Source organism: Mustela erminea, chromosome 9 (genome assembly GCF_009829155.1).
Source record: "Mustela erminea isolate mMusErm1 chromosome 9, mMusErm1.Pri, whole genome shotgun sequence".
Taxonomy (NCBI): Eukaryota; Metazoa; Chordata; class Mammalia; order Carnivora; family Mustelidae; genus Mustela; species Mustela erminea.
Window position 1 is genome coordinate 57,927,107 of NC_045622.1, and position 17,703 is coordinate 57,944,809.

General features: G+C 49.6%; 2 protein-coding genes across 8 annotated transcripts in view; both read left to right on the forward strand.

The window, feature by feature from the left end:
* The window catches only part of STIM1 (stromal interaction molecule 1), a 188,922-nt gene extending 176,286 nt beyond the window's left edge, over positions 1 to 12,636 (forward strand). For 3 of the 6 annotated variants that reach the window (XM_032359525.1, XM_032359526.1, XM_032359527.1), the window contains 6 exons: positions 1,557 to 1,724; positions 2,210 to 2,310; positions 2,589 to 2,824; positions 3,959 to 4,051; positions 5,745 to 5,811; positions 10,702 to 12,636. In XM_032359525.1, the coding sequence (XP_032215416.1) occupies positions 1,557 to 1,724; positions 2,210 to 2,310; positions 2,589 to 2,824; positions 3,959 to 4,051; positions 5,745 to 5,811; positions 10,702 to 11,218 (1,182 nt within the window). In that variant the 3' untranslated portion in view covers positions 11,219 to 12,636. Of the gene's footprint in view, positions 1 to 1,556; positions 1,725 to 2,209; positions 2,311 to 2,588; positions 2,825 to 3,958; positions 4,052 to 5,744; positions 6,130 to 8,385; positions 8,423 to 10,701 lie in introns of all 6 variants that reach the window. The other 3 variants (XM_032359529.1, XM_032359524.1, XM_032359528.1) reach the window with 3 other exon arrangements.
* Positions 12,637 to 13,576: 940 nt separating this feature from the next.
* The window catches only part of RRM1 (ribonucleotide reductase catalytic subunit M1), a 36,949-nt gene continuing 32,822 nt past the window's right edge, over positions 13,577 to 17,703 (forward strand). The window contains exon 1 of one of the 2 annotated variants that reach the window (XR_004289432.1): positions 13,577 to 14,001. Coding sequence is in view for 1 of the 2 variants with exons in the window: in XM_032359523.1 (XP_032215414.1) it covers positions 13,983 to 14,001 (19 nt within the window). In the remaining variant the exon portion in view is untranslated. The remainder of the gene's footprint in view (positions 14,002 to 17,703) is intronic. The other variant, XM_032359523.1, reaches the window with a different exon arrangement.

Genomic DNA, 17,703 nt, shown 5'->3' on the forward strand with positions numbered 1-17,703 from the left:
GGCTCTCTGCTCCGCAGGAAGCCTGCTTCTCCCTCTTCCACTATGCCGGCGTGCGTTCCCTCTCTCACTGTGTCTCCTCTCTCTGTCAAATAAATAAATAAAATCTTTAAAAAAATACTATTTCATTTAAAATAAATATATTAAACTCCTTATAAATCAACACAAATAACATTTTTGAAAAATTACTGCATTTTTCAAAATAAAAAATTAAGAATTTTTTTTCTTTACAATTTTGCAACTGTTTTTACTGTGTGGCTTAATGGACTACTGGATTCTTACATTAGTATCTCTGGTCAGTCTGTTTTGATATTACTCATGTAACCTCTGTAGAAATCCATAGTCATTATGAGAGAAAGGGAGAGAAAAAGGTAGGTAAATAATGTCTTAGTATTATTATAAAAATAGTTTGGTCTTACAGATGCTCTGAAAGGATGTGTTCAAAGATCACTGGGTCCTACTTTGAGAACCATAGACCTAGTCTTATTGCTTCTGTAGCCCTTTGATGTCTTTGAAAAATTTTCATAATTATAATAATTTGTCATTCGAAAATTTCATAATTTTTGTAACTTAGCTTTCCCCAGATTTTGTGTTGGATCAGAATTGTTCTTCTGTCATGACCTACTGCATCCTATAGGGAAGTGGGAGCCCGGTGTGACCCTGTAAAGCACATGGCCAGTGGTTATTAGCTGTGCTGCATATTAGAACACTGTGAGAGCATTTGAAATTTTTGATACCCAGACCAGCACCCCCAGATCAGGGAAATCCATTCAGGCCAACCCCCTTCCAGAGTAGCAATCTTTTTTTTTTTAAAGATTTTATTTATTTATTTGACAGAGATCACAAGTAGGCAGAGAGGCAGGCAGAGAGAGAGGGAGAAGCAGACTCCCTGCTGAGAAGAGAGCCAGATTCAGGGTTCGATCCCAGGATCCTGGGATCCTGACCTGAGCTGAAGGCAGAGGCTTTAACCCACTGAGCCACCCACGTGCCCCGGGAGTAGCAATCATTTTTAAAGTCTCTCTGACCTGAGCGGTTTGCATACCTCCTCCTGAGATCACCCTTCACTTATGGTTTGGATTTTCAAGGAAAAAAAATCCTTCCTCAGACAGAATTGAGATCTGCAGGACCAGTTGAGTGACAGACCAGGGACCAGAACCAGATTCCCAGTCGAGTGCTTTTTCTGCCACATTGTGTTGTCATGAGGTCTAAACACAGACCCCCAACTCCCAGAAAGAAGATGATTCACTAAACTGACCTGTGCCTCAAGAGAGCAGGGAGGATTGCTGAGTTTGGCTGTGCCCCGGGAGGGACAGCTCATTGTGTGGGCAAACAGCGCTCTAGTCCAGGCAACAGAAAAATCTCAGTTTGAGATCTGGTGACCTTAAGTAGGTGACTGTCCCCTGAGCTTGTGTCCTTGTAGTGTATAAAATACAAGCCTCTTGAGAGGCTTGAAAGCTCCCATGAGCTAGCAGGTGAGAACTCTGAACTCAGTGGTATCAGACAGAAGACTGGAGGGGGTCTTGGCATCAGTAAATGGGTCGCACCTCTTGGCTGCACAGGTCCGGGAGGCCCTGAGGAAAGCTGAGAAGGAACTGGAATCACACAGCTCATGGTATGCTCCAGAGGCCCTTCAGAAGTGGCTGCAGCTGACCCACGAGGTGGAGGTGCAGTACTATAACATCAAGAAGCAAAACGCCGAGAAGCAACTGCTGGTGGCCAAGGAGGGGGTGAGATGCGCCCTCCTGTGTCCTCTCCGCTCCTGGCCTGCTCCCTTTCCCTGCCCTTCCTCCTCTCTCCATCCCTCCTGTGGGACCAGGAGGTATCCTGGTGCTCGGTTCTTTTTCTTTTCCTGATATATAGTTCCTGATGATGTCCTCAAGTTTCTGGAGGAGGGAATGAGGGTATGGGTGTGCTCCCACCTGCCTTCTGGAAAGAGGAAGCCGGTGGAGCAGGTAGAGGGAAGGCTCTGACAGCCCCGGCCTGCCATGGGCCAGAGCACTCCGGGGGTCGGGGGTCTTCCTGCTTCTCTCAGTGCCTCCATATTCTTCCTTCCTCACTCTTTGCCCTTCCCTTGCCTTCCTTTTCCTTCTCTTCCTTTCTCTCGCGCAGCCCAAGCTGTGCTAGGAGGAGGGGGACCGCACCACAGAAAGGGACGTCTCATTTCCAGTCTCTAATCCCTGCTCTGTTTAAGCTGAGGACTTCATCTTTGCAGGCTGAGAAGATAAAAAAGAAGAGAAACACACTCTTCGGCACCTTCCACGTGGCCCACAGCTCTTCTCTGGATGATGTGGATCACAAAATTCTGACTGCCAAGTGAGTAGCACCTGCTGCCTGGCTCTGGTGACATCCACCCAGCCTCTGAGCTGGGGGAGGGCAAAGTCCCCACCCAAGTTGTACTTCTTCTCTGGTCCAGGGGCAGTGCTGGTCTCCCGCCCCAGCCTTTACCTGGCTCCTACCTTGCCCTTCTGTGTCTGACTTAACTGTGGTTCTGACCTGCACCCCCACCCCCACCCCGCTTGCTCCTCTGAGAGGACTCATTCCTGCTGGGGCTCCCAGGTGCCCATGGCTTCATTTGTCTCCCCATGCTCCAGGCAAGCTCTGAGCGAGGTGACAGCAGCACTGCGGGAGCGCCTGCACCGCTGGCAGCAGATTGAGATCCTCTGTGGCTTCCAGATTGTCAACAACCCCGGCATCCACTCCCTGGTGGCTGCTCTCAACATAGACCCCAGCTGGATGGGCAGCTCGCGCCCCAACCCCGCCCACTTCATCATGACGGACGATGTGGATGACATGGATGAGGAGATTGTGTCACCCTTGTCCATGCAGTGTAGGTGACCTCCTGGCTGTGGGGGAGGGAAGGGGCCTCTGAGGCAGGGGCTGAGAACTGTTGGCCATAGGGCTGAAACAGCTTCTGGGGCAGACACCGAGGGTGCACAGTCAGTGGTCAGTGCCGGGCCATGGTTCCGACGCCCAGCTCCCATTGGCTGGCTCTCCATAGTGGTGCTCTTGGTGGGGTTCCCTCACTGTATGTTCTGTCTGCCCCTCAGGGGCCATGTGTTCAGTGTGTCTCCTTCACTCTGTGTTTTCCAAATCCCTTTATCCTCCTCTCTCTTCCCCATGTGCCCTCATAAAAACAATTTCCTTTGGTGTTTCATAATACAAAAATGGTATTTATTTTTGCCTTCCAAGTGCTTTTGTGTTTTCATTTCTATATTCTTTATTCTTAATTGCTAAAGGGGATGAGTGGGATGATATCTTTTATCTCTCTGCCTTTTTGTGTGAGGCCCCATGAAGCAGTCCTCCCTTAAAGAGACATAGCCCTAAATCCTCTAAGCCAGAAAGACGTTCTTGTCCGGAGGGATCTCCTGCACAAGCATGTCTGGCTTTCCACCTGAGTTCTTGGACCTCTGCACCCTTTCCTGGGCCTTCCCTCCCCTCTTCTCCCCTCCAGTGGTGAAAGCTGAGTAGAGCAAAGTCAAAGAGACAACTCTGTGTAGGAAAACTTCTGCAAATGAGGGGCTGACCTCTGAGTGGCCCATTTGAAATTTTCTTTGGACCAGGGGCGATTTTAAGGAAAAGCTGTGGTCCTGGGCCCATATACCATGGGGGGCTGGATTAGGGGCTCAGTTTCAGAAAGCCAGATTCTTTCATCAGGCTGGATTCCAGCTCCAGACAGGATTTGTTTGTAAATTTGTTCAGCAATAGGTTGCCTGTGGCCAGACTGTGTTGTTACAGCAATGTGATACCCTATCAGGGCTTTAATCAAAGACCCAGCAAGGTTGGAATCACTTGCAGGCTGGCCTTGATCCTAAACGCTGTTCCATGGAGTGGGAGGGAACTTCATTAGCTCTGAGCCATCCACCCCTTGCCCCTGGCCCTCCCCTGATCCCACTGAAGGGTGGGCTGAAGCCCTCTGTAAATTAGATTCTCTTCTCCTTTTGGCCTGGCTGTTGGACCCTAGATGCTGCCTGGCTGATGGGGCGTAGGTTCAGTGACCGCTCTCTCTGCTCAACATCTGGTGGCTCGGATGATCAGTCCCTCTGGAAATACCCGGGTTTGAGGAGCCCCTTTGGGGCCTTTGTTTTTCCGACTTTTGGGACTAAACCAACACACCTACCCTCTGAGCCCCTTCCCCTGCCTGCCTCACTCCCCTGCCTGCTCCCTGTATTCCCTCAGCACTGCCCCTACTAACTGCTGGGAGAGGTTCGGGGGGTGAGAAGGATCAGCCTGCTCAGCTGAGGACCAGAGGGAGAGCACACATGGTGATGGAAGCCTTTGGCTTCTCTTTTCAGCTTAGCTAGACAGAAGTCCTGGTGGCCCTTCTTCCAGCTGGGCTGGGATGGAAAGAGAGAAGGAAAGATCCTTCTCCTCTTTTCTCCTTTTCACATTTCTCTCTTTTCCTCTCTTCCCCCTTTGCCTCTTCTCATTCCATGCTGCGTCTTCCTCTTCCGCCTCCCTTTCATGCCTTCAAAGCCACCAGCCGTAGAAGCCTTGTCTTCCCAGCCGTCCATCACCATGGAATCGTGTTCTCTCCCCTGTGGCCTCTCTGTGGCTTCTGGCACCCTTGTCACCTGGCTCTTTCTCCCATCTTTAGGGAGAAGTCAGGGTGGCCCATCTCTCAGGGTAAAGGAGGAAAAAACAAAGGTAGAAACTCTGCTTTCAGCTGGTGCTGGACGTGAGCCCAAGGGGGATGCTCTAGTACTTTCCCAAGTTACCCGGTGTCCACATATCCCGTTCACTGGGCATGGTGGCTGTCATCTGCCAAGAGCCTGATTGGTAGCGTTGCTCCAAGAGCTGGCTCTTTGTTGCCTGCATGCTTATTAGAAGAAATTTGGCAAGTGTAAAGTGTAAATATGAGCATAAAAAAGGGGCACCTATAGCCCCACCCTATTTGAGCATCTTCTCGTACAGTCTTCTGAAGTCTGTGGAATTTTAAATGATTTTTATGTGGTCGAGGTAATAATGACCACTGCTATTTATTGAGCGCCATGAACTGTGTCAGGTACTTTAAATGCGCTCTCTTGAAGCCTCACAACAACACTGCAGGGTTTTATAAATCAGGACCTCAAATCGGGAAGTAAGTTGCACAGAGTCATGGCTACAAGTAGAAAGGCCCCATTTCAGACTCTAGTCTTTTGTGTTTCATAGTTTGAGATGTTTCTTTTATGTCTAATTTTGTATCCTTTTGTTTCCCCTGAGCATTTTAATAGGTATTTTTGTATGTTTTTCAAATCTTAAGCAGCATTTTTAATAGTTTGTCAGCAATCAGATATACCATCCTTTTCCCCTTGTTCCAACTTTATGTGTACTTTCATACGCTTATTAATTCATATGTGATGAGCGTGTGTATGTATAAACCTTGTCCGCATTGAGAATTATTTCCTGAGGTTGGCTTTCTAGAAAGGCTGGTTCTTAGTGCTCTCCCGGACCTTGCCCCACACCCCTGTCCCAACCTGCCCTGCCTGTGTCCTCCCACTCACCCCCTGCCTCTCCTTTCTAGTCATGGTGACCCTCGTTCTCCCTCCATTGTAGCTGCCACTAAAACTGCCCTGGGCACCTCATCGTTAATCTCCCCTTCCTTTCAGGACCCCTGGTGGGAGGTCTTTGGGAGGCGGTGCCCCATTCTCCAGATGGGCACCGAGGGCCCAGAATGGCCCGCAGCAAGCATCTCACTAGGGGCAAACCTGCTTGCCTGCCAGCCCAAAGGAGGCTGGCCCTTCCTCACCCCTTCCTTCCTCTCTTTGCAGCTCCCACCCTGCAGTGCAGTGTCCGGCAGCGCCTGACAGAGCCGCAGCATGGCCTGGGATCTCAGAGGTTGGTAGAGGGCGAGGCTGGCCACTTCTTGACAAGCCGGGTCTCTCTGCGGCGAATGCGCAGCCTTTCATCTGGACAGTCTTTCAGTTCTGAAGGCCACGGGACCAGCTCTCCATCTGCCTCTGCTTCTTCTTCCTGCTCCTCTGCCACCACCACCACCACCACCACCACCTCCTCCACCACCTCCATCACCACCGTCCATGTCCACCCTGTTTATTACCATCACAGCACTTCCTATTTCCTCCAGATGGAGCCCCACCCTGACCCACCCCCTTCTGACAGCAGCGCTGTGATGCCTGGGCACTCAGAGAGCTTGGGGTATTGGCTGTCTCTCTTCTCTTTCTTTCCTGCCTTCCTTCCCTTTCTGCTGCCTTTACCTTGGCCTCTGCCTGCTGGTTGCTGCTTGCTCAGCTGTTGGGGGACGGGGGGCAGTGTGCGGTGGGGCATCTTCTCCTCATCCTGTCCTCTCCCGGCCCCGGGGCTCCTTCTTAATGTCAGCCTCACTTCCCACAACTTTGTGCTCTTCTCTGTGTGGGGTTTGCTGACCCTAAAAATGAGGACAGCACTCCTCCCTCATGGTCCTCTCACACTTGGGCCTAAACTATGCACCTTCACAACCGCTGTTTCAATGGAGGCCTTGCTTCCTTTGCTCCTTTGATGGAACATTTATGAATACCCATTCTGGGCCAGGCTCTGCGGGGCATGGGGTTCATATGTGATAAGATACAATCCCAGCCATCCAGGAGAGGTACACAGATAATTAGGGAACAATTTGAGAAGTGCTACGGGGGTGTTGAGGAGGGAGTGACCAGCAGTGTGCAAAGGGTGGAATGTTTCATGGAAGAGATGACATTTGCGACAACACCTGGTGTGCAGGAGAGGAAGAAAGTGTAGTCTAGGCAGAGGAAGCCTGACGCACAGAGGCGTGGAGGTACAAGAGAATAGGATGTATTTGTGGTTAGGACCTTGGATGTGTGTTGGTGGGAAGGGGTGGCAGATGAGGCTAGGAGGAGGAAGGGCTCTGAGGGGGGCGGTTTGGGCCATTACCCTTTAAGAGATGGAGGACTGCAAAAGGATTTCTAAAAGGAAGAGAATCAGATTTACATTTTGGAGATAGGGGCCTGTATGAAGAAGAGAAGGGGAGAGTACAGAAACTGCAGAGTTTCTGTAGACTCTGGGGTAGACCAGTAGGGGAGGTAGTGAGGTCTAGGGGTGGAAAGGAGAGGATTAATTTGGCAGGTGTCTGGGAGGGGTGGAGGAGAGGGAGGAACCTAGGAGGACACTCGGGTTTCTGGCTTGGGTGACTGAATGGATTTGGGACCCTACACGGAATTAGGGAACTGAAGAGGGGGAACAGGTTCAGGGTTTTGAGCAAGAAAAGTTTATCGGTGGGATGAGCTTAAAGTACTCACTTCAAGTTACTTTTTTTTTTAAGATTTTGTTTATTTATTTGAAAGAGAGAGCACAAGATGGGGGTGGTGGTCAAAGGGAGAAGCAGGCTCCCCACTGAGCAAGGAGCCCAATATGGGACTCGATCCTGGGACTCCAGGATCTTTGTTTTTTTTGTTTTTTTTTTTTTTCCCCGCAAAGATTTTTATTTATTTGACAGATAGATTACAAATAGGCAGAGAAGCAGGCAGAGAGAGAGAGAGGAGGAAGCAGGCTCCCCACTGAGCAGAGAGCCCAATGCGGGGCTCGATCCCAGGACCCTGGGATCATGACCTGAGCCCAAGGCAGAGGCTTTAACCCACTGAGCTACCCAGGCGCCCCAGGACTCCAGGATCTTGACCTGAGCCAAAGGCAGTCACTTAACCAACTGAGCCCAGGTGCCCCCACTTTAAATGTTCTGAAGGGTCCAGTAATTTTCCCCTTGTCCCACAGCTCATTAGGAACAGAACACAGTATAGAACTTGACTTTCCAGTCTCGGAACACTTTTTGGGTATTTCTGTGCTTCCCAGAGGTCTCAGTAAGCAAACTCTGGAAGAACTGATAAGAGGCTTTCTCCCATAGCTTGGTCTAGCAGGGGCTGGGCCATTCCCCACTAATACCTCAGGAGATAAGCTAGGATCAGAGATGAGAGAGCCTTGACCTTCCTTGGAACAAGCTTAGGGGAGCCTTAGAAAGTCCCTCTCCTCTAGAGGGACCTTTCTTCTTGGAAGTCGTGGCCTGGCCCAGCCCTGGCCTTGGGGCTACAGCCTGCTGACTGCTGTGGATTTGTGGATTTCTGGTCATGCTTCACTCTGGATGCCAGTTCCTCTTGCTCTGCTACTTCTTAGTTATCCGTGAGGGCTGTTCCTTTGTCTTTCACAAAGGGGCTGCCTTTGCTAGCACTTTCACCCAGCACAGTGGCTCATTTTCATTCTCATCCTCATTGCCATCCAGAAGCTTAGGCAGGGAGACTGCCCCTCCCCATAGAGGTGGAGAAGACTGGATTGGGGTTCAGGGTACTAGGGGATGCTGTGAATCCCATGCTCCAAAGGCCGAAGCTGAGGGCAGTGGGGAGGGAGGGCGGGGAGGTACCTGCACCCACCTGGCCTGTTCACTACTTAATTTTCTTTTGCACCATGCACCAGAGGACCATCTCTAAAGACAAACAGGCTCTCTAGTAAGGTTAGTAGCTTGGTATGGAAGCCCAAGGCAGCCCAGCCTGTGGGGAGGGACACCCCTGACCTGAGTGTCTCAAAGATTCAGGGAGGGAAAGTGAGCTTGCCTCAGCAGGCCTTTGACCTCCTGCGTCTACTGGAGCTTCCTCAGGCTCTTTTCTGGCTTTGGAAAGTCTCAGCTTTTAACTGATGACAAGGCACAGAGGGATGGGAATCATGGCCAAATGGGGCTTGGGGTAAGAGGAGTGAGGCTGGGAAGGCCCCAACGCACTGACCGCTCTCCCTTGGCATTAGAAAAGTAAGCCCCCTGGAGCCTCACCTCATCAGGATAGAGGGCCCCTTTTCCCAGTGCGGTTGCTCCCCATAACTGTCTCAGCGCCTTGCTCTGTGGTCCATATGTATGTGGAAAAGGCAGGGTATGGAGTGGATCATCTTGAAACTTAGGGAAAGGAGGGCATGTTTAGACAGAAGTGAGGACCGTATCAGATATACGAAACCAAATATGAAACTGAACGTGAGTAAACAGTAGAGGATGTGGTTGAAACAATAGCTGTAGGATGGAGCTGTAGCTGGCATTATTCTCTGCTGCTCCTTGTCTCCAGGAAGATACTGGCCCACAGGGTAGCTACCCAGTTAATTGCTTCCTACAGAGAAATAAACCTCAGGAGCTATGAGTCAACCTTCTGCTTTTGCTTATTTTTGGGCCCTGGTGCCCTCCCTAATTTTTGATCCACAGCCTCCTCCTTTCCAGATCCTATGGTGCTCTCCTCTCCCACTCCTGACTTTTCCCCTTTGCTTCCTGACTTGGGTGTTTAAGTGTTTCCCTTAGCCTTCTCCTCTGCCCCTACTATGGGTTCTCCTCTGGGAAAGTAGAGGGAGAGTTTAGAGACCGGCAGGGGACCCCCGTATTTACCCTTTTGTCTGTAGAGGCAGGAGAGGAGGCATCTGGAATTGGTTCATGGGCCTTCTTAGGAATAGCCAGCCCCTTAGAGGGCCTCAGCTTTCTGGACTAACCTCTGTGTGTGCATGTCCAGTGTGCAGTGCTACGTCCCCATGATTCAGCCTTGCAAAGAAGTCTCTTAAGATTGGCCCACGTATGGGTCTTCCAGCTTGACTGGCCTCATCATCTTCCTTCCCCCAAACTGTCTACATTTCTAAGTGATTTGCCAACATATCAGATCCTCCAAATAGCCTTGCAAGATAATTGAATTGGTAATTTCTTCATTTGGCCAAAATTGAGGACCAAGCAAGGTTAGATGACTTGTCCTAGGTCACACGACACGCCTCAAGCAGAGATGGAAATTATGACTTCTAGTGGCAGCTCTTCGGAACCACTGCCACCTTAGAGACCAGCGTCCTGTTCTGTCTTTCTGCACCTGCCTACACTCTCCCTTTCACAGAGCTCCGAAAAAGACCCCCCTTTCCAACTGCCAGCAGACTTTGGTTTGAACTCTGAAACACTTTCCTGAGTCCTGTGAGGGACTGCTGCCTGGCCTGCTGCCTGGCCTTTTGGGGGTGCATAAGGGATTATTTGCAAGGCTGTTCTAACCTTCTCCTCCCCAGCCTGGGTCAGGCCCACTTACTGCATGCGCCCTGTTCCTTGCTGCCTGGCCCAGTCTGGATGTGTCCCGGGGTGTGACAGGAGTCATTCAGGGAGGAAGGCATGGGGAATGGTGATTCAGGGTAATGTGTGGGTTCTGTGTTGGTTTAGGGTTGAGTTCTAAGAAATCCAGCCCGCTATGGGAAGGCAGAGATTTTGTTGAGGGGGTGGATTCAAGCGTATGGTTGCACCAGTTTAGGACCTGGCCACTCAGCAGGGTGGGGTCCCGTCATTAGAAAGTCCTTTGCCAGACAGATGATGGTGTAATGACTTTTGGTTTTGCTTCTTGTTTTTCTCTTCTTTCTCTATCACTTTTCCCTTTCTTTCTTTCTTTCTTTCTTTCTTTAATCCTCTTGGCCCTTCTTATTTCTTTCTGTTCCTCCTTTTGCCTTTCTTTCTCCCTGATTTTACCCTCCTCTCTCTCTCTTTCTTCCCCAACCTGTCCCCATTCCCTATTCCTGCCTGTCTCTTGTCCTGTACTTATGGCATACTCAACTACCTTCTGGTTTTCATCCTTCTCTCTTGCCTCCCTGCCTGTTCATCCTCTTTTCTCGCTCCTCCCCCTATTTCTATACCCATTTCCCACCCCTCCTTGTCTTCTCATGCTGTTCCTCTCTCTTCTTCACCTTTCTTCCACCCGCCTCTCCTGTATGTATCTCTTTCTTCCTCTCTGCCCTGTCTTGCAGGGATTTGACCCTTTCCGATTCGGAGTCCTCCCTCCACATGAGTGACCGCCAGCGTGTGGCCCCCAAGCCTCCTCCAATGGTCCGTGCTGCAGATGAGGCCCTCGGTGCCATGACTTCCAATGGCAGCCACCGGCTGATTGAGGGGGTCCACCCCGGGTCTTTGGCGGAGAAACTGCCTGACAGTCCTGCCCTGGCCAAGAAGGCACTCCTGGCGCTGAACCATGGGCTGGACAAGGCCCACAGCCTGATGGAGCTGAGCCCCTCAGCCCCACCTGGTGGCTCTCCACCTTTGGATTCTTCCCGTTCTCACAGCTCCAGCTCCCCAGACCCAGACACGCCATCTCCAGTTGGGGACAGCCGAGCCCTGCAGGCTAGCCGAAATACACGCATTCCCCATCTAGCTGGCAAGAAGGCTGTGGCTGAGGAGGATAATGGCTCCATTGGCGAGGAGACAGATGCCAGCCCAGGCCGGAAGAAGTTTCCCCTCAAAATCTTTAAGAAGCCTCTTAAGAAATAGGCAGGATGAGAGTGGCAGTGGCGGGACAATGTGTCCTTCCCTGGTCTTCTGCCCCCCTTCCTCCCCTTCCAAGATACCTGGCCCCTAGAGCGGGGTACGGGGAGGGGCTGGCCCAGGGGCCTGGCCACTGTACATACCTGCCCCCCTCATCCTTGGGTCCTTCAATATTATTTATTAACTGACCACCATGGCCTGCCTGCCCTGCCTTTCTCCCAACCATGGGCTGCTGCTGCCACTCCCTCTCTACTTCAGTGCATGTCTTAGTTGCTGTCCCCTCAGCCCTCACCTCCACCTCTGGGGTCCAGCTTCTGTCTCTGCTGTCCCAGTTTTGAAGTTTGGTTTCTTGTTTCTCTGTTTCCTGCTTTCAGGCTCCTCCCTCCCACCACTCCCCAACTTCCCCTGGCAGCCTGGGGGGGAAGATAGGAGGAGTAACTTCCGACATCTGTGCCTCAGACATGTTCCACCCCACCCACGATGGTTCTGTTTGCCTCAGACTGGGGCCTAGGGCCCAATATTTGAGGTCTGTTCTTTGGGAGTGTGGTGGGCCAGAAGGAAACTTGGCCTGGAGCTCGCTTGAGCCTCTAGGGGTTTGTGGGGGAGTGGAACACATTCCTAGAGAACAAGCTACTAGAGAACTTTGAAGAGAGGCTAGGCTAGGGGGTAGGTTGGGAGAGACTCCTCTCTTAGTTGGGGGATGAGTAGAAGCCAGATGTGTGGGCCACAGGGCAGTCACCTTTTCTCTCTTCTCTCACCTACACCTGCCTCTTTCTTAGCCCTGCTCTCCCACACTGCAGGAGGGTTTGACTATAAGAGGTGCTGCCCAAATGCTCTCTAAGCATCAGTACTCCTGGAGCTCAGGACAAATGGCTCCCCTGGCCATGGGAGCCTCAGTCATGATACAGGGCTCTAAGGGGACGCTGGAGCTGTTGGGCAGGATATTGTTGCATTTGAACCAAAAAATCATTTTTAAATTGAAAAAAGAAAATCTTCTGAATTTCCCAAGTGCCTGCACCACATACTCCCCTTGTCAGACCCCATTTTCATGTCACTGCATAGCTTGGGCCAGAGGCTCAAAAAGGACACAGCTGGTTTAGGGAAGGGGGTGGCTGAGGAAGATAGTGTAGCTGAAGACAGCTGTGTGACCTCTTCCCCCACACCCTTCCCACCCTCTAGGCAACTCTCTCCCTTACCTGTTTTTGCTATGGCTGTAAAGGTATTTTCCTTTTGCCCCACTCCTTCCCATGCCTTTACTCTGGGATCCTATTTTGGGCCTGGGGTGCAGGCACCTGGGGCTGGTCTTAGGAGGGTGCTAGGCTGCAGACTGCCTTGTACCCCCTGGACACCCTCACATGGTTTTTCTGTGTTATTTCATAAGACTCTTTGAAGTCCAATAAAGCATGTAGGAGATTTTAACCTCTGCTGGCTTTGACTCTCATTGTGTTCTTTGTGGCATTGGAGACAGGATGAAGAAGGGACTGTTCCCCTTGGACAGGGAAAACTGAAACTCTCATACACATACCCAAAAGGTCTCCAGAGAGGGCTGCCAGTTGAAATACCAGATGTCCCAGTTGAAATATAGGATGCCTGCCTGGTTAAACTTGAATTTCTGATAAAAACTTTTTTAGTGTAATCATGTCCCTGCAACATTTGGAACACATTATTTTTGTTTGCTAAATCTGATAACCCCATCTTTGGACCATCCTTACCCTTTGCCTATCACCTATGACTTTAAGAATTACTTCACAGGGAGCTTGGTGGGTAGTGAGGAACCGATGGAAAGATCTTATAAAGGGATGCCACATGAGCTTTCATGATAATCAGTTTGTGTCGTCCAGATCACAGGCTTCTACATCACTCTTGTGTATTAACGTCTTTTACCTATTCTCACTCCCCTCATTCAATCACCAAGCACTGTCCATTCTGCCTCCACTGTTTCTGCCACCACCCACTGGAGAATTATAAAAGCAAATGGGCCACGGCTCTGCCTTGGTCTGCTCAAAACTCTTCCAGAGCTCCCACTCCCATCAGGATAAAATCAAACACGGGCTCGCAGGACTTTCTTCCAAGGACTGAGTGTCAGATTTCCTCCGATGTAGGAGCGTGGGGCTCCCGGCTGCCTCCAGCTATGGATCACAGGCTGCAGCTCACATCGGATAGCAGTCGGGTTATTATATTCTAACAGTCCTCAAGGCAAGAAAGGGTTTTGAATGGTTGGGTTTTTATTTCAAAAATACCTGAACCATCTTGACTAAGGCCGGGGCGCGCCAAGGAGAGGGGCGGGCCCAGGCTTGGCGGGCTGTGCGCGCAGCGCGGGGTTCCGGCCCAGAGTTGGCTTTGCCCACAATCAACATGGCGGCAGGAGAACGGCCTTCTCGCCGGGCTTGCCCACACCCAATGTGGCCATGATAAAAAGGCGCAGTTTCCAGGGCCCTGCCCGTAGTCAACATGGCGGCTATCGGGCGAGGCCCGTTTGGGGCTGCGCTGGCCCTGCCCACGAGCCGGGACGCTGGCAGCGTCGAGTAAGCGTCATTCGAGCTCCGTCGCGCCGATTTTGCGTCTCGGGTGGCGGGAGCGGGAAGGGGATTCGGATTGTCGCGCCTCCGCTCCGTGGAGGAAAGTGTTCTCTGGCTCCGAAATCCAGTCCTTGCACCTGAGCGCCCCTCAGGAACCCGACCTTTCGCACTCTACCACCTTCTCGATCCCGCCGGCGCCTCTGAATTGCACCCCCGTCTCGAATCCTTCAGCGCCTCAGCCGCTAGCCGCGATGCATGTGATCAAGCGAGGTGAGAGGCTGGGGAGGGGGCAGCAGGTTACTGGGGAGCAGGTAAAGGGGTCGCGGGCTGCTGCCGCCCTTGCAATTGGCCACGCCCGCCCACCTCTACCGCTTCCCGCCCGGCCCGCCCCGGCTTCCCGCCCTGTCAAGCCCGCTGGGCCTCTGGCTTGCGTCAGTTTGTCCCTCCCGTCCCACCCCCACATTCGCCCCCCGCTGGTCTTCAGCTTGAGCCCCCTCTGCTTTGTCATCCTGCCGCCTTTCAAAAGAATACTACCTCCCGGGGCGCCTGGGTGGCTCAGTGGGTTAAGCCTCTGCCTTCAGCTCAGGTCATGATCTCAGGGTCCTGGGATCGAGCCCCGCATCAGGCTCTCTGCTCAGCAGGGAGCCTGCTTCCTCCTCTCTCTCTGCCTGCCTCTCTGCCTACATGTAATCTGTCTGTCAAATAAATAAACAAAATCTTAAAAAAAAAAAATACTACCTCCCCTTTATCGAGTAGTTACTGTGTGCACCGAGCATTTTCGGGGCAGTATTTATTAGCTCCGCTTCTCGGGCAAAGAATCTGAAGTGCAGAGAGGAGTGACTGACGCAAGGCCACCCTTGATAGTGAGGCCGGTTTTCGAACCCAAGGCTAACGTCGGAGTGTCCTGGAACACCCTGGGGCTGGTGACCTGTCCTAGGAAGTGGGAGGAGCCAGAAAGAAGGGACTGTTCTTCAGTTTCCTGATCTCTTTTGTGGGGATGTGGGGTGGAAAAGAACAGATCTTAGCCACAGACATGCCTGGAATTTGCCCTTTGTGGGAGGTGTGCGGCCAAGTTTGGGACTGGGGCTACTGATACCGAATCGGAGTAGGAAGGCCAGGACAACTTCCGACAGGATGGGGACTGACTGGGAAGAGCCAGGGACTCGGGTTCTTCCCCAGCAATTATTTCCCGTTAGACTTGCCGAGTTCCTCCTTTGTGCCAGATCTTTGCTTGTCAGTGTGAAATTATAAGAGGAGACAGCCCCTGCCTTGGCCAAAGTTTTAATCAGATTGGAAAAACAAGAGCAAAACGTGTGTCTAGCAGAGAACTGTAAGCAGGTAGGAACAAAGTTTGACTTGAATCTGCTTGCCTCTGTTAAAACAATAAAGTTATTTCAGAATTGTAGGCACTTACTACTGGTTGACTGACTGGTGGTTTCCTCCACTGGCCGGTTATCCATTCAGAAGATGCGGACTTTATGCCCACACTTAGCATCGGATTTGCCACGAACAGGAATTCAAAGAGTGAATGAGAAAAATTATTTAAAAATACAGGATTTAATGGATTCTCTGGGTAGGCAGGTGGTTGATTTGGTTTTGTCCAGGGAGTTTATTAAAAGCCAAGAGATAGAGAAGTGGACAGTGATGGCCCTTCTTCCAGTTTTTAGTATCTTGAGAACATCATTCTCTGAATTTCCCTGTCCTCCATTTTAGCTGATGAGACCAAAAGACCAGAATACACAGTTCACTTCTATTGGTCTGTTCCTGTGAATGAAAGAAACATCTGGTTTTTTAGAGCTTTAGAAAAAGGTATGGAAGGATGTAGATTCCCTTTTGATAAGTCTGTAACAAATATGAATTGAAAACTTGTGAACTTAAATTCCTGGAGTAGGTAACACCCCTGTGTTGTGTTTTTAACCTTAGGGTCTACTTTGAAATACTGTAGTTTAAAAAGTACTACCTACAACAAGCTCTAAAAGGTGGAGCTTATTTTGTTTCTTATTCCTTCAGAGAACATAATTTGATCCAGATGATTCTCAGCTAGATTCTGCTCGTGTAGCATTCAGCAGAGCTTGTTAATTTACACAGTTATACTTGAGTTTATTTTATTTTTGAACAAAATTTTTAAAGATTTTATTTACGTATTTCAGGCAGAGTGTGAGAGAGCACGAGGTGGGTGGTTGTTGGGTGGGGCAGAGGGAGAGAGAGAAGCATACTGTTTGCTGAGCAGGGAGCCTGGAGTGGAGCTCAGTCCCAGGACCCTGGATCATGACTTGAGCCAAAGGCATACGCTTCACTGACTGAACCACCCAGGTGCCCCTTATTTTTTATTTTTAATGTGCTCGGGGTTTTTCTTTTTCTCTCTTATTTTTGGCTTACCAATGAATAGCAGACTAGCTTCTGTCATTTTTGTTAATTTTAATGTAATTATCCAGGAGGGCAGCTGGCAGTCAACCTAACTTGTGTAGTAGCCCTCTTCCACTTATTCAGGGTTTTGCTTTCCGTGGTTCCAGTTACTCTAACAACTGTGTTCTGGAAGCCGATGATCCTCTCGAGTATTGTCAGATCAGTAGTAGCCTAAGTGTACATCAGAGGGCCTACATCTTTCACCTCACTTCATGTCATCACAGAGGCAATTTATCATCTCACATCATTACAAGAAGGGTGAATACAATACCACAAGATAGTTTGAGAGAAAGACCACATTTCACATAACTTTCATTGTAGTATACAGTTATAATAGTTCTATTTTATTACTGGTTTTTGTTGTTTATCTCTCTTTTTTTTAAAGATTTTATTTGTTTATTTGACAGAAATCACAAGCAGTCAGGAGGAAGCAGGCTCCCTGCCGAGCAGAGAGCCCGATGCGGGGGCCTGATCCCAGAACCCTGGGATCATGACTTGAGCCGAAGGCAGAAGCTTTAACCCACTGAGCCACCCAGGCGCCCCTATTGTTTATCTCTTAATGTGCCTAATTTATAAATTAAACTTTATCATAGGTATGTATGTATAGGAAAAACAGTATATATAGGGTTTGGTACTTTTCTGTGATTTCAGGCACACATTCTGTGATTTCAGTCTTGGAGTGTATCCCCTGCTGCTAAGGGAGTACTACTGTACTTACTGAATGTGCTTATATCTTGCTAAGGATTCTGGGGGAAATAATAGAGGAAGAAAGCAGCTTCATCTTCAGAGATCTTATGATTATTAGGGACATAGGAATAATCCACATGAAAATTGTTAGATAACAGAAGGAAATAGTAGATGAGTTTTTCTCTTGCTATCTTCAGATATTTTTCCTAATGGGAGAGTATTGTATTGCTCAAGGAGATTAAGGTTAAAGAATTAAAGTTGAGAACCATTGCAATAAACGCAGTGTAGCAGAGTTTTAAAGTGTGCTTTGGAATATAGTATATGGTTTTCAAAACTTTGGGTTGCAATCTACAGTAAGAATTACATTTTACATCATGACTGAGAACACACTAGTGTATGTGTGTGTGTACTAGTTTTCATAAAATGAAATTAACATTTCCAAATAATTCCTTTTAAAGCACCTATGTGTACTCTGGTAATCTCTCTTCTAAATCTGTTCTCTAGCCCTTCCTCTTTTTTCCCCTTACTCCCTCCCTACTTTCTTTCTAATCACCTCCACAGCCCACTGTATTATCTTACAAATCTGTGTGGATGTTCTGCTGGCACTGAGAAACAGTGGTGAGGAAGTAGACCTGCGTCCTGTTTTCAAGGATCTTAATAATCAATTGCAAAAGATAGACACATCAGAAAACTTAATATAATAAAATACGATAAATACCGTGGTAGGTAAAGTAAAGGCTGTAGGAGCCCATTTGTTCAGTTATTCAGAAAGTGTTTTTTTAGTATTACTTTGTGCCAGGAACTGTTTTAGGTATGAACAAAACAAGCTAAATCCCTTTTCTCATGGAGTTTACATTCTTGTGTGGGTGAGAGTGGTAA